This window comes from Vanessa atalanta, chromosome 23, assembly GCF_905147765.1.
Source record: "Vanessa atalanta chromosome 23, ilVanAtal1.2, whole genome shotgun sequence".
In the NCBI taxonomy this organism is placed as follows: Eukaryota; Metazoa; Arthropoda; class Insecta; order Lepidoptera; family Nymphalidae; genus Vanessa; species Vanessa atalanta.
The window spans coordinates 6,618,448-6,635,456 of NC_061893.1; the positions used below are offsets into that span (position 1 = coordinate 6,618,448).

General features: G+C 31.1%; 1 protein-coding gene across 5 annotated transcripts in view; it reads left to right on the forward strand.

Annotated features, from left to right (window-relative positions):
• LOC125073004 (protein phosphatase PP2A 55 kDa regulatory subunit) overlaps window positions 1–17,009 on the forward strand; it is a 43,219-nt gene that overhangs the window by 18,893 nt on the left and 7,317 nt on the right. Inside the window, exons 2-5 of one of the 5 annotated variants that reach the window (XM_047683652.1) lie at window positions 6,544–6,712; window positions 12,760–12,914; window positions 13,395–13,595; window positions 14,549–14,685. In XM_047683652.1, coding sequence (XP_047539608.1) covers window positions 6,577–6,712; window positions 12,760–12,914; window positions 13,395–13,595; window positions 14,549–14,685 — 629 coding nt within the window. In that variant the 5' untranslated portion in view covers window positions 6,544–6,576. Of the gene's footprint in view, window positions 1–6,543; window positions 6,713–8,617; window positions 8,907–9,166; window positions 9,312–11,384; window positions 11,514–12,759; window positions 12,915–13,394; window positions 13,596–14,548; window positions 14,686–17,009 lie in introns of those variants that run through there. The other 4 variants (XM_047683655.1, XM_047683657.1, XM_047683656.1 and 1 more) reach the window with 4 other exon arrangements.

Sequence of the window (17,009 nt, forward strand, 5' to 3'; positions counted from 1 at the left end):
ATTATAAATAGAAGTAGGTATAGCGATGCAGTGAATACGACAGATCGGTCACGTAGACACGCGAATCCCTAATGGATGTGATTTTAAAACGATTAAATCGTTAATTAAATATAACTTAAATATCCACGCGCTGTGTTTTATGCCCTAGAAAAATACATAATTAATTATCGAACTATTTTGTGTTAGTAACACTGCTAAATATACGTATAATATATTTTATCATGTTTTGTGGTGTGGTAACACCTATCTGCTTAAGATAATCGATCAGACTACGACAAAATTAAATTTTGCAAAGGAAAAATTATTGACCTGATAACTTAAATAGTCTCGAATCTCGATGATATCTGTGCGGAAACTAGAAACTAGGTGCAGGTTACGAAAAAATACGTCGAGGCCCGTACCCAGAACGGTTAAGGCCTGTCAGGAAAACCCCCACTACAACTAAAATTAAATAGTGTAAAGAACTAGTTGCTTCCAGTCTCTTGCAGTTCTCTGCCAGATCGTGTAATGGGATAATTTAGTCACAATTGGGCATCCAGTGTGTACAGATTATCTTGTATAATCGGACAAAAAGTTCAAATATAAGTCGAGTACGAACTAATAAAAAAGTTTATCGAAAGTAATAAACAAATGTAATCTGAAATGTACTGTACTGCCGGCAGTTTTGTAAGTATATATTTATTAAAAAAATAAAAACCAAAATGGTCGTCTTTAACTTTACGGCAACACTGCTTAACGGTGTTTTTACTAAAGTAATTCGTGTCGTTGAACACCTCGTTGGAACGAAGTTGCCCTCGCTATTTATTATGTATTTAATAATAGATACAAAACTGTAGTGGAAAATCCCGAATGATTGCAAAAAATAAATTAAAATAATTTGATATAAAGCCGTGTACAATTGAAAGGTCGCCTACAGGTGGCATAACGCATTTTCCTTACGACTTCTGCGAGTTCATTCTACTGCAAGACGCGTAAATGAAGATTTAATTCTGTATAATTCCAATGACCCAAACGTTTAAAATAAGTTAGCAACCCTTTCCGGACAGACTCAGGCGTCCTATGCACGTCCTGAACGTAGGGAAAACATTACACACCACACACAGCGTTTCCGCCGGCGGAAACGAGGTCCCCGATTAGTGACGTCAAGAAAACGGTCGAGACGTCGATTAAACACTACAAGCAGAAGCGCTCTCCACCACCATATGTCCCGAGCCGAGGTGCGATCACATAAGCGACACCCTCAGGATGAACGTCACTCGTCAGTCGTCACTTAAACTTTAAGCCCGCTTAGCCCCATGCCCGGGGACGCTATAAAGGCCAGTAAGGTTAACAGTAAATAACAAACAGACCCAAAAAAATTACAACCATAGATTAGATCCAGAGGTGCATACTTGTTCTATTAAAACGCATCGAATATTTACGATTAAAAATTACTTTTCGAATGCTTTTGTAAGCTTTTGCATTTTTAGTTTTGAATTTAAATTTACATTCTTATAAGCGCATAGAATGTGTCAGTTATTTTTTATCAATTAGCCAGTAATTTAGCAAATGTATGCGTCATAGTTAGTACTTGCCTTCCTACAGCCTTTTTATTATATTATTTAGTTTTTATAAATGTTAAATAGATAATCTGAACCATTTAAAAATAAAACACGATCGAACTTGGTTGTTGCTGTAAATATTTAAAAAAATAAGAATATCAAATCAGTAAAGAGTATAATTGTAATTTGCCTCCGGAAAAATCTTAGTCTATGATAGATATGTACCTGCCAGACATATAATGATGTATAATAAACTAGTATATAATAGTATGCAATACATAAATACAAAATATAAGCTAATACTAAGTATATACGTTTACATTCAGCCCAATTTCACTGATCGAGGGATCGAGGCGATATTCATTCTCTAATATCGTTTTTTTGTCAGCGTCGAACATATTATGTAGTAGTTATTTTTCATTTAATACAGACAATATTTTTATAAGTATAGCATAATGTAGTTGTAAATGACGGCCCATATATATATTGGCAATGTTAGAAGTATAAATCATTCTGCCTATAAAAAAATTGCCTTGGCAATTTGGGATTCTAGATTATGTCCCTTTACCCTTTTCAACTTTTGAACTGGACGACAGCAATAAAAAAATATAGTTTTTTCGCAATACAATAACTGATGATTGGCTGAAATCTATTTAGATAGACTAGCGTAAACTTCTCTATAGAGAAATTTTGTAATAAAAAACTCCAGACTCTTTGCAAAAGATCGTGGAATGTCTGGGCTGAGGTAATATTATCATATTATAGACATTGAATATAAAAATTATAACAATTAAATATTAAAAGTTGTGTATCCCATCGTAAGTCGGTTATTGGAACCGAATACAGAGTGAACCTGTTTTTCCGAAAACATTCCTCCTCAGAGTTCCTCTGTCTGGAGCCAATAATGAGTGTGAAATCAGGCCATGTTTACCTTATGATCACGTTTATCGGAACTGAACCAACATATAAAATTTCATCTCCGTATAAAAATAGGATGTAAGTCTAAATCGGCCTTTAAACTTTGACCTAATATAATTAATAAACATTGGAAATTAAGCTTGTAGAAATGAGGATGTATTAATCTGCTCGTTTTTTTATCCAATTATAGACAATAACGACCTTTACATCAGAAAAACTAAATTAAATTGTCGTTTACATAAATAGGTTGTACATATACTATCCAAATTGTCAATCTAAATTCATACGATTATGACTTGAGTAGTTTTGATTTAAATGTTTTTATGTCTACTATTTGTACTAACTGGCGTTTCATTTATTCTAATTGAGATTAATTTGAATGGTTATCAATTAATAGTACTTTGACGGTTCATTCGATTTACAATTCGTTGAAGGTTAAAAGGATTTTTTCTAAAACATACTCTAATTATAGATAAACATGATCAATAAATTCACGCTCGTCACATCAATAGGCTAAAATTAAAGCAAGAGGAACTGCGAAGGTCGTGTACTTAAATAAAAATATTAAATAATACCAAAACTTTCTCCGAAACGTGTTGCATCAATTAGTATAAGTTTTATGTATACTGCTTACAAAACAAAACGTTGCTCCATCTATTAGTTAGCAGATGCAGATTATAAAAAAAAAAACACTGACAAGTAAGTATTCGTTGACTTTAGTTTAGGATTAATAATTATTGAATTCCTGTAATCTCGACCGTAACGTTCAATCTCGCAAGTGACATTGGCGTATTAATCTGTGCCTTCAAGGCACAAAAAAAAATGAATTGAATTTTATTAAAATACTATAATATACACTTATTGTAAAATGCGACAATCACACAACAGTGCGATTTTTAAGGCATTTTCTGCCTCGCACAACCACTCTGTGGAACCAGCTTTCGCCGGCGGTTTTTCCGAACCGATACGACTTGGGAACCTTCAAGAAAAGAGCGTACTCTTTCCTGAAAGGCCGGCAAGGCACCTGCAAGTCCCCCGGTGTTGCAGATGTCCATGGGCGGTGGTATTCACTTTCCATCAGGTGAGCCTCCTGCACGTTTGCCACCTTTGACATAAAAAAAATAAAATAACGACTAACGGCTTTCTTGCCCGTTGGTCTCAGTAGAATCAATATTCCTTGTGGTTGCTTGAAATTTAATCTAATCTAGTAAAATGTCAAAAAGCGTTTGTACGAAATTATTTCAACATAGTATATTTAGAACTTTTTTATAGTACATGTAGGTAGACGGGCAAATGGAGGAAGTGGTCACCACTGTCATACACATCGTTGTCTTAAGAAATTATAACCACTTCTTACATCGCCAGTGCGCCACCAGGAACTAGATGTTACTTGTACTTGTACACTGGCTCATTCAGCCTTGAAACCGTAACACAACACTAAGCATTCCTGCTTGGCGCTAGAATATATGAAGACGGGCTTGCTTGACAAAGCCTTACCACCAAGTAAATAGTGTAATTAGTAGTCAATATTATTCTATTGAGAGATCACTATAACCGTTCGTTCACTATATTTTAAATATTGATACGCTTGACTGGCCATGCATGTGTGCGTAAGCGGCAATTCAATATATTCTGCATTAAATCGCATATAATTGGTCTGAATCGGTTTTCATTGGCTTCCTTTTATTAATGTTACCAGACATTGTAACAATTAATATATAATAGGCTTGATACAAAGAGATTAATTGAGCGAACAAGCACAACAGTTTGTTTAGAGCCCGTTTCAATGAAACAAAAACGAAATTTAACAAAAAAAAAGGTTTTGAGTACGGCTGATTTCACACATTTGTTTGACTGAATCTTCTTGTTTAAATCAAATGTCAATATTATTTATTCAAGTGGGCTCATTAAAGAACCTTTTAATTACTATTGCGATACAGCATTGAATTTCTCCTCTTGACTAAAAGTTTGAGAGCTTATTTCGACTGCTTATTTCACTGCTCTAATATGTGTTGGTAAATGGTAATCTATCAAACATGTCATAGATTTTTATTTGACAAATACTTGTTTAATCACGATAATCCCTTACCGCTGAGTACTTTTCTCGGGTTTGAAAATGCATTCATTAACGAGTTCTTACCAGTGGCCCTTTTCTTCTTCTATTATTCTGAATTGCGTAAAGATAAATTATTATCATTGCAATGACCGTGAAACAGAAGAAAAGTAATTAGCCAATGGGGGGAGGGTAAGCATAACCTCAAGATATAGTATTTATACACGGCTATATAAAGTACGTATAACATTTTATTGCCATTATAGTAACAATAAAAAGTTTATGATGAATATAACGTGTTTATAGAGACGTTACGAGCATTATTATTTATTGTGATCTATTTCTAGCGCTATAACCAGTCACGAAACGAAATTGGGACGAAATATTGTGTTTAAGCTAATAAAAACAAAGTACGAAACAAATATTTATAAATTGTTTATTATTTACTACTTCATTGTAATTGTAATTGACCTGCTTGTAAGTGGTCACCACTATCCATAGACGTCACTATGGAAACTAAGATTTTTGACCCTTGTGGAAATTGCAACTACAGGCACAAGGGTAACTCATCCTTTAAATCGAAACTAACTATTGCTATATGGCTGTAAAATATGTATTAAGTGGGTAGTACCTTGACAAAGGGACTTGCACTACGCCCTCCTACCAAGTAATCATCACATAAATATCACATCTAACAACAAAATATTCATAAAAAATTGTGCCTGAAAAGACGTGATATCGTCTTGTAGGGATATCTAACGGACCGTTTAAAGAAAGAAGTTTGGACAGTATTTTAATAAAATGTGGATTATTAGTCCCATTTCAGTGATATTTATTGTAATTTAATTTGTATCAAGAAAAAAAGTTCTTATATATATCTGATAATCTGTTCTATAATTTAAATAATGTCCCACAATGTTGCTTTTTTAAATCTATAATCGTAGCAAATACGCTTAAGATATGATTCGTACGGACAATAATTTTCATATTCGTAATTTATCCAAGCGTAGGTTGTTCCTTAAAAAGAAATATTTCATTAATTATAAACACGTATGCTTAAAATACAGTACTATATAGTATAGTATATATATTAATATTAAATTATAGCCTGTATCAATCCAAAATTAAAATATATATATTTTCCGACGTGGCCGAAATCTTGATGACATGATCAGAACTTATGAACTATATACTGTCTAACTATATATAATACTGTCATCATTATTTGCTGTGTGACTTGCTCTTTCATACATAAAGTCAAATCCTCAGAACTCCTTTCCAATAGTCACAAAGCCTATGTATTTCATATTCTGATTTAATTATACTTACATTTTTCTTGCACTTGTTCAGACAGACTGTAATTTTTTTATTGCCTTTTGCCTTAAAACTTATAAATATGTTTATAACTCAACAAAACAAAAATTATACGGTATATTAATAGTATAATTGCGTAAAATATATTTTATTATAAAAGCAAATTATTAATAATGATTAACCTTGAAGTATATTATATATTATACTTATTTGTTATTTGTATCTGTCTGATCGTGAATGACCAATATAAATCTTGTAAAACTATTTAGTTTGAATCCTCTTCGCAGGTAACTGCTAAGTAAAAGTTACGCATTAAGTTTACAATTAATATAGACCTAATTACAAATAATAACAGTTTTTGCGCGTGATCAATTGTAATAAAAAAAAATTTAAAAGTAAATTGCGGTCAATCTTCGTTGTAAATTTTACTAACTATATTAAAGCTCATAAAAATAAGAACACGGTATAATTATTATGAGTAAAAACTCTTTGCCGTAAAACTTTGTGTCATTTTAATCATGTCATCGCGTGGAGAAAAAGTTACACTTCAAAAAGATAAAAAGTATTGTTAAAATATTTATCTTTCCTTTTGTCTTAGAATGTTGTTAAATACTTTTATCAAGTTCAACTATTATATAATACATATTTAGTTTAGATTCAATACGGTCTAATATAAGCAAAATTAACCCCAAATTATTATTTGACATATTTTTGCAGGTGTGTAATGGTGTAAAATAATTGTAAATCAATATGGCGACTACAACTATGGTGGTGTCACCGCTAGCCACGCAGCCGACTCCTAAGAACAAACGGAGACTATTTGCTGAAGCTAGACAGAACAGCTTACAGAAGCTAAGTGTGATATTCGACCATGGACATAAGAACGGTAACTCCATTTTCAAATGTATAATTATTTATATTTTAAGTAGGCGCTACATAAAATATTTGGATGACTTTGTACAAATTCTAGTTACACCATTCGGCAATCTACACAGTTTTATAGGCGCAATAACCCTAAAATATATATTAGTATTCTAAATTCTAAGCATGTCCGTCAGTGTGTAATCAGTGTGTTGAGGCCGTAAAAAATCTTTAATAAAAATATTTGACATTTATTATATTGTGCTATGCAAGAGATCAAATATTCTGAACCGCTTTTTGATTTCTTTGCCCTCTTTCGATGCCTCAAGTAAGACCAGACATTCAAATTCCGTTTACTACTTCGTCAAACTTCTAAAAATGCTTGTCGTATGAGCTGGTAATTGAATATCATGGATATTTTCCTTATTTTTGTTATGGTCTATTTATTTATGAATCAACCTGTTTGATCGATAACTTATAAGTAATATGACATATTATTGTTTTTAGACACATTATTATTATTGTTTATTTAACTGAAAAGTGGGCGACATGACGGCAAGCGGTCATCACCACCGGTCATTACCGTCTTTACCATAGGGCACATGGGCCATGTGCCCAGGGTCCCCATCCTGAGAGGGCGAAGAACCAACAATTTCCTTCACACGTGTATTTCTTACTTCACAATGTATATTTTCGAAAGTGATATATTTATAAGAAATAACGTAACATATTTATCAAAAAACGCTATAAAATAGCCATAAGATTGCGCAACCAATCAGATTCCTACGAATTTACGAAAATTACCGCACCGTTTATTTGAAACTAAAGTTTAAGGCCTGGCCATAAGCAAATTATTTGTACGTGGTAGTAAATATCTACTAAAAGGGCCCCTAATTCATGGGTGCCCAATCACCACCCATATTTAGACATTGTTACTATAAGAAACATTAACCTATTATATTCCCTCAATGCCACCAATCTTTGGAGCTAAGAAGCTATCCCTCTTAATGTGCCTTTAATTACACAATCTCACACGACCTTCAAACCGGAACATATTGTTCTTTAGCGGTATAATTAGTCTACCGTAGAGGGCAAGGGTCGTATAACGCCTAATCTCCAAGTAGAAAAAGCTCTACCAATCCGATAATTTAAAAATGAACGGATTGGTAGAGGGACAACCAATGTATATGAGAAAATTAAAATCAGTTTATTGATAAATCTATTTAAATGTAACATAAGGTTTTTTTTTTGTTTAAAAACATACATCTCCAATACAATATAACCATTGGATTTTTAAGGCGGTTAAACATCTTGAATAAAACGGTAATGTTAATGTAGAACTATATATTTACTATGCCAATAGATGGCATTAGAATCGCCCAAAGCTGTTCATGAAATATACGCTTTTGCGTGACTACACTGTGCCTTGCGGTAAGGTTTTGATATTTTGACGTAAGTTTTGCAAGGTGGTTATCGTTTACAAAAACTACTATTGTGGTAGAAAACATTTTTAAGCTAAACGATATTATTTAAAAAAATATATTTTTTTAACAATTTTTCCCAATTTTCTTATGAAAATGTAAACTAATATATCATAATTATTATTAAGGCCAAAACTTCGTTAATGTTTCTTAATTCGATATAACTTTAATAAAATAATTATTAATGTACTAAGCTTGATTCATATAATATTCAAATCAAATATGATAATGGAAACTGTTACATGTATTTTTAAAAAGTTGGATGTAATGTATTTATAAAAACGTCAAACCATATAAAAGTAATCGATTAAAAAACTGGTAATATAAGTTAATAATTATTTCTTATCATCATTATTATAAATAAAGTAGTTGGTGATAATATTTATTTGAATTAAAGTCGTTACAAATTTTTGGTAGAAAGGTAGAATTTTTATCTATACGTTGGCAACACTGAGCTCTGCAGTAATAATTGTATGTATTTCTGAATTTTCTGAGCGCCATTGCTTTTTACCGATGTAACGTTGAAATGATTTTAATCAGTTTTCATCGGGAATTCTGTGTAATGTTTTAGCAAAATACTGAAGTGATTGTGTACTAAAACTATTGAACTTCTTAAAGTTTTTGTGCTGGGCTTTGTCATGGCCGGTAAGTGCTGACTTTTAGCGCCCGCTAGACAAGGGCGAATCGGAATCGGAAATCGCAATAAGTCGAAGATGTTTTATCGTTCGAACTCCGACGGTAAATGCAATGTTCTTGTACTTAGTGTGGTTTTTAGTTTTTAGTGTTTACTATTGTGACGATATATATTTGAGTGGGAAGTGTTTGGTTAATGTATAAAGCCGATAGTTTTAACATTTCATATCTTTTTCGCTGTTGCGCTAAAAACGTAGTGAAAAGAAGGTTCTCGCAATGGTTTTACCGGTGATATTTACCCGTATTAACGTTCTTGTTACATATAATACCGTAAAACATTAATTGTTTGTGTGATCAGATGATTGCATTTGTTGATCGCGAATCGAAGGTCAGACCGCTATGGTCAACAGATTTTCGCTATTAGGATTAGCATTGAAACAATTCCAAGTTGTTATTCTGTATTACGTAGCGTGTTGCAAGGAATTCCCTTTGAAATGAGGCTACACACAGGTGAGAGCACTTTTTTGTATACCCACATTAGTGAAACCTGTTTCGAATTGCACGCTAAAACATCAATGGCGACAATAAATAAGATGCTTATAATATAATTTCTACTATTTATAAATGAAACGAAAAGTTTCGTACTAGAGAAGAAGATTCAGAAAAATCGTAACAAGTGTTATATGATAACTTTCTTTAACTACTTTGTGTATGTATATATTATATATATATATATCAAACAGAGGTCACATTAAAATAAACAAACTGATATGCGTAAGATTGACATATTATGTTTTACATAATACATATGTGTTGAAATTACAGTGACATTCTACGTATTATGTTTAGCAATTTACAATATAACTATATCATCTGAATTTTATATTTTTTTTCCAACTTACAAGAGCTGGATTAAATCGGGATGTAATTAATTAGGATGTAGGATTTTTCCATATAAAAATTGTATAGAAAAAATTGTGCTCGGCAGTTTGTGTTAGTAAAATATGGTACAGTCATAATTTTCATAGTAAAAAAGCATAAAATATTTAATTCAAAAATAATTTTATTAAAGTTCTTCAGCGAGAATGTGATTATTGCATTTTTAATAATATCTGGAATTTATTTACCACAAGTCTTTAAGTTGAAGATGACGTTAAATAGAATAAATAGAGGTCTTCAGTTCTAGTTACAGGCATAAATATGAGAAAGGAAATTTTTGATCATTGAATTGAAATGATGACATTCATTCATTATCCAGTTAAAATAATATGCCAATGAAAAAATCTTATAATCATTATTATAAAAAAATTTGTTACCAACATTATAAAAAACATGTGAAAAATACTGAGAGATAAAAAAGCTAGGAACAAAAATCTAAATTGAACTTATATCCTGGTCTGATTAAGAAATATGATGATGTTTAATTTAATAAATTGATAGTATTGAAACTACTAATGATAAATTGAGTCAGATCTATGAAATTTGCAGAAATTATTGCAAAATTCGTAAGACGAGAGTGACTAGAGAAATAAAAAAATCAAGACAAACATATGTTAATATAAATGATGTCATATTATCTTTACATGTATTTTTTCCATCATAAATTGTCTTTGTTAACAGTGTTTCGTACTAAATTCGAATTTATTTTTCCAACTAGCCTTTTTATTAACTGTTTCTTCGTTTACAAGATATCATTAACAATATTCCAACAACTATTGCGGTAGGTTTATAATTAAGGTTTTTGCTATATTAGGAATAGGAATAATTAAAGCTTATGATGTAAATATTTTTTTTCTCTGAATGTTCTCTGTGACATAGGTTATAAATATTTTATTTTTGCTTAATAATATTTTACGAAGTAAAAGTTTGGCTTGCAACATGCTGTCATTGTCATTTTAGTCTTTAATTATTGGCTGTGATCTGATCAAAGTAAAGTTAAGTTATTTCTTTCGAGCTCGAGTATTTTTGGCTGTGTATCAAATTTATCTGATTCTTTTTCCTTAAAAGATATCCTTATTTGTTCAAAAGTTAGTATAATAATGAGTACAAGACATTTGTTACGTTAATATCACTTATTTATTTGAAATGGTGTGACTTTTAAATTTATCCTTTTTTTTTAAAGAGATATTTTTACTATATTAGTAGGTACTAGTATTTTTAATAATATCCTTTGGATAGGAAATGGTAATAAGTGCGGGATATGTTCCCCTAATGCACTGAGAGGAGGAACATTTTCTATTTATATTGCAAGTATTTATATATACATATACAAATATGTCATACATAGAACAGATACCTACTTCCTATACCATGTCATCAAGTGGTTTTTATTGTTTGTGATGTATCACAAAAGCATAGTATTGGGTTACACTAAGAGCAATCCATTCAGAAGTATTAAATATCTTTTTCAGTACCTAACAGGTTTTAAAGCTTTTTGTTTTACATTCTCAGTTCAGAAACGTTTGAGTAACAATGTGTTCTCTGTTCAAATATTCATATATATATTTTTTTTAATTTCTTAATCAATTTTTGTGATCTCATTTTATTGTGCCAAAATATAAAAAAAGGTTATTGTTATATTTAATGTGATTTAAATAGCAATGTTAAAAAAGAAGGAGCCTTGGCATTCCAATAACCGAATCAGAGTCCAGGATAATTTCGCTAATTGGAGGCAACAATCGTGTCGCTTGCACTGGAATACAACATGTGATTGTACGTACATTGCAATAGATAAATGTGTAATTTAAATTGCAAATTCAGTGATGAGCACTGAGTGACCGTATATGGTCAATATAAGTAGATTTATTTAAAGAATGCTTATTTTTTAGCTGAATTTCAAAACCTAGTAACAGCATTTTTGTCGTATCGTTGTCTTATTTACATTATATTAGTAAAACTCAATTAGTTGTTACAAGGTTTTTAAACCATCAGTCTTATCGTATTATTTTGATAGAATTTTTTTTTAGCTATAATTCTCTATAAATATTTAAGAGAACCGTTGCGTGAACCTTTTAATTTGTATTTAGAATCCTACTTTTGTAGAGTACATTGCATTTACAATTTTCTCTTTTCTAATCCATTAATATTTGTTTCTCGTGTTTATTCTCTAGTGTATTTCCTGCTAGTAAGTACTAACTCTTGCTTTGGATGGTGAAACTAATTGTTTTTATATACATATTATATTAAAAGCATAAATTAATCCCTCTGATTGATTGTTAATTATTTGAATCTCTGTTTCTCTATTTCTTTTTCATATTTTTTTTAGTAAGTTCAAATTAAAATTTTATATTAATGCCTGTTTTAAATTAATACATATTAGAAGTTACCCTAATTCCTATAGTTAAATGATTCAGTCAAAATTAGTTTTTATGATAACTATAGTTCATGTGATAAAAATACTTTATGAATGTAATTTTGTTCTAGATATTGTTAAATTGACTTAATAGGTGCTTAGTTAGCGACTCACTAATTAAATTGATCTTTGAAGCTACACCTGACCTGTACATAATACTTTTCTTTATTAATATCTTGTATTGTCGCTTTTGGTTCTTATGTTTATAACAAGGAAGCCTTATATCTCTATAACGATTTTAAATATGTATATGTATTTCAAATGTACGGAGATATATTAATTGGTTAATTTATAATTGAATGGAGATTTGGAAGCTCTTTGGCAATTCTCATCCCCACTTCTAACAATATTTTTATGCTTACAGAGGCATATAGGCAATTATGCTCCATAACTTAAAATGTCATAACATACTACGTTTTTTAGTAATTGTAAATACATATAAGGTTAAAGAAACATAGATTTAATGTTTGTTGTCAGTCGTATAGTCGACAAAGAAAGAAAGTAATTTTATGTTAAATAATTTCTAGATAATATTATATTATATGTAAAGAATTTGTATATCAGTTAATTTGTATTACAATTATCGTAAAAAAAAATATATTACAGGCAATGGTGGGGAGACTACATGGTGTTTCAGTCAGGTGAAGGGCACCTTGGAGGACGACGTTACCGAGGCTGATCTCATATCATGTGTCGAGTTTAACCACGATGGCGAGCTGCTGGCCACCGGTGATAAGGGCGGTAGAGTTGTTATATTTCAGGTGAGGATATATCATACATAATACTCTATAAAAAAGAACTGCAAATGTCCCACTACTGGGCTAAGATTTCCTCTCTTTTTGACGAGAAGGTTTGGAGCGTGTTCCAAAACGGTGTTCCAATCCGGGTTGGTCGATTCACATGTACATTTCCTTATAAATATCGAGCATAATTTGAATTATAAACACAAATTAAGCAAATGAAAATTCTGTATTTAAAACCGTCTCTTATCTCGTCTAGTGGTCATAGTAAAATGACCTGTAGTCTCAGGCTATGTATCCGCTATCTTAGTATTATTATTTTTATAGAATAGGTTGGCGGATATGGGCCACCTGGTGATTGATATGATCACCACCTTCCAAAGGCGTTGGCATTTTAAGAAGAATCTTCCTTTTTAAATATTAATTATATGCACTTTTATATTAACATAATATGCTTTTCTGGTTATAATTATACGTTAATTAATGTTAATTTTGTTTCAGAGGGACCCAGCATCAAAACAATGTGTTCCTAAGAAGGGCGAGTATAATGTATACTCGACGTTCCAATCACACGAGCCAGAGTTTGACTACCTCAAATCACTGGAGATTGAGGAGAAGATCAATAAAATTAGATGGCTTAAAAGGAAGAACCAGGCGCACTTCTTATTGTCAACCAATGACAAGACTATTAAGTTATGGAAAGTGAGTACGCCTTTATAAACATTGTTTAGTTGCCTAGTTGAGTATATATTTTTTCTCTCTCCTACGTTTATAATTTGATATTTTAAAGAAGAGGACGAAGAATAGTTTAACATATACACTCTGAATTGTTTTAAAACGAAATCTCCTAAATACAATCTTGTTGATATAGACTGTATTTTGTATGGTGCATATCATTGGTTACTTTTAATGAGCGGTTATCGTAACGAGGTTATAAATACTAGTCATTCAATCTTATCATAAAGCTTTTAAGCACAAAAAGTTTCAACAAAATTGATCGAGTAATTCTTGCGTGAGGTATAGTTTATTTTTTTTTACGTTGTATCTTTATATATGTTATGTTTAAGCAATAAATACTCGGTAACTGAGTTTCTAGTATAACTTTTAAAAATATAATATCATTTTCAAATCCAGTCTCGTCTATTAAATTAATATTATAAATTCAAAACTAACTATGACTACTCTGACGGATTTAGATGATAATTTGGCATGGAGATGGTTTCGTGTGCTTATAGGTAAAGTTTTATAAATATAGCACGGGTTTAGGTAGTGAGTTTATACGTTTTTAAAATTGATGTACCTGTAATTTCATAATTAATTAAATCATTACATCATATTAATTGAGGAAGTTTTGGTGTAAACGTGTGTTTGAAGATTGTTCTGTGTCAAAAATCGAATTTTAGTAATGTTTTATTATCGTAAGTAATTTTCTATTGGTTAATTAAAGTGTAGAGGAGGATTACTGAATCCATTGAAAAGTTTCAGACTAGTTTAGACAACAACCTAGTCTCTTTAAGTTTTTATCTAAATATTTATTTAATATTAAAAAGTGTATTTATTAATCTCATTCGGTTTTTTGTTGTCTATGACACTGTCACGGGGTTCGTGTTACGAGTGAGAGGCGAATGTTTCTTACGTGTTTGTACCGCGCGCAGGTGTCGGAGCGGGACAAGCGCGTGACGGGCTACAACACGCGCGAGGAGGGCGGGCGGCCGCGCGACCCCACGCGCGTCACGGCGCTGCGCGTGCCCACCGTGCGCCCCGCCGACCTCATGGTGGAGGCCTCGCCCAGGTGCGTGCCATATGTGCAGGTGCAGGTTACTGTGGTGGGGGTGGGTTGTATTCTACTCTGCAGGAACCACAATCACATGATCATCACGAGCGCTTCTATTTATTTTTTCGCATCGATAGACGATTCTTTTTTTTTAGAAAAGATACTATTGTATACAAATGACGAAACTTGATGTAACTTGATCGAATATTGACGGAATTAATACATTAGAAATGGTTTCCATTCGAATCGAATGAATTCGTCTCATTCGTTTTTACAATATTTCAAAATGTACGCTTTAAATTTCCTAATGTATTCCATTTAATTTTTTTATTAATTTGCCAGTCGTGGTAACCAAGCTGACTCTGAAGTTATTTGCTAAAGCACTAACACAATCATATAAAAAAATAATATTTCAAATTGACTGTGATTAAACCAAAAAAACCTTTTTTACAAATTCATATAGTTTAAAGAATTTTGTGATGTTTATGTTTTATTTATTAAAGCTGTTTTCATTCCGTATCACAGAGAGTATCAAAGTAATATTTATCTTGTCTCGAATAGATACGTCATATCAGCCAGATTTACCGACAGTCGATATATTGAATTTAATTATCTTTACTTTATCAACGCATCGTGACAGTGTCGAGTGCTCATATATTTTGTTAAGTCAGATATGCGAGCGTTAATTTAATTATGGGTCGGTATTTGTTGATCCACTTGACGTGATTATGAGAGATTTGTTGTTGACCTGCGTCCGCGGCTGCGTTTGTGTGGGCTTTAAATGTGATATGTTAATTTAATGCCCGAACGTTTCGTCCGAATACGAAATATGATTTATTAAATTAAAATTGATCCATTTATATTAAATAAATAACAATAGCATGTTTATTTAATTGACTAGTTTTGAGAGATGTAATTAGTTTTTTAAAAATAATATTTGAAATATGTTTACAATAATACGCACATTACAATATATTACAAGATATTATGTCTATTCGTTTTTTACCTGTGTGGCCTCTTTTGTTGCATTGCAAAACGACAAATTAACAAATAATCCTTCGTTCCTTTTATAATATTAGTAAGGTTGGTTCGCGTAACAGTAGATGTTACACCCTGATAACGTGTATGCAAAATTGCTCGATGATCGGTTGAGTATTAGTAAAACAGTTAGGATGCGACTGTTACAGAAGAAAGTGATATAGCTGAAATTGTAAAGAAAAGCCATATAAGAGCGACTATAAGACTTGTTTTATAACTCTTTTGCCTTCCAAAAAGGAGGAGATTCCCAATTTAGATGTTATATATTTATGTATGTATGTGTGGTTTATTATAGTTATAGGATGAGATGGGACTGCCTATTAAAATTTCGTAAATAGACACAACGGAACCCTTCAAAAATTACGCAAATAAGCGATTATTGTTATAATTTTACTATTGAAGTCACTTTTTTTTTGTTAAAATGCTGTTTTATATACGTAGAACATACAGGATTTTTCTTTACAATGGTGGCCATTTTGCTGTAACACAATTATTTATCGAAGATAAATGTACATTGGCAATGAAATTAATGACAAAACAAATATCTAGTTTACCATATAGATATCAAACAGAATATCTATTTGGTAACCTTTGGTAGATATTCTAATTACGAATAAGTATGTAAGCTTCGAATTTGGTTATAGACTTGCTGCCGGTTTGATATAAACTTAGAAAAATATTATAATCATAAGTAAAATACTAGTCAGCTTCGCCCATTGTCAATTTGAGAGGATCCGACGATAATAAAAATAAAAATATCTACCATTAATGGTTGATAACTTATTATATAAATATACCAAAAGAAGTAAAATGAATAATTAATTTGTGTAAAAATAGACTCAAGTATATTATAAATATCATTTACAAGTTTTTAATTAACTACATACAGACAATTATATATAATTTAAGATTAATTTTATGTGAGAATATTTACTACTAAGAAAATACAATTACTATTGTTTTCTTAGCAAGAATTATATCAATTAATTAACATAAATTGTATTAGAGAAAAACCTATCTCATCTTTGTTGCATATAGATGTATGAGAAAAATATTTTGTATACGTTCAGAAATTTGTACATTGAAAAATAACATTTATTTAGAATACTTTATTGGTTATTAACCTTTTTAATGAATTGTCCGTGTATTAATTGAAGACATAAACTTTATTGCTTTTCAATTCTATACATATACAAAGATCCAGTTGCCGTTCTGTCAACCGAACTTAGATCGGGAATGTTTCAATAACCGTTATAATTAGTAGAGTTGGCACATAGATCTTTTTTAACAAAATATTGTTTAAA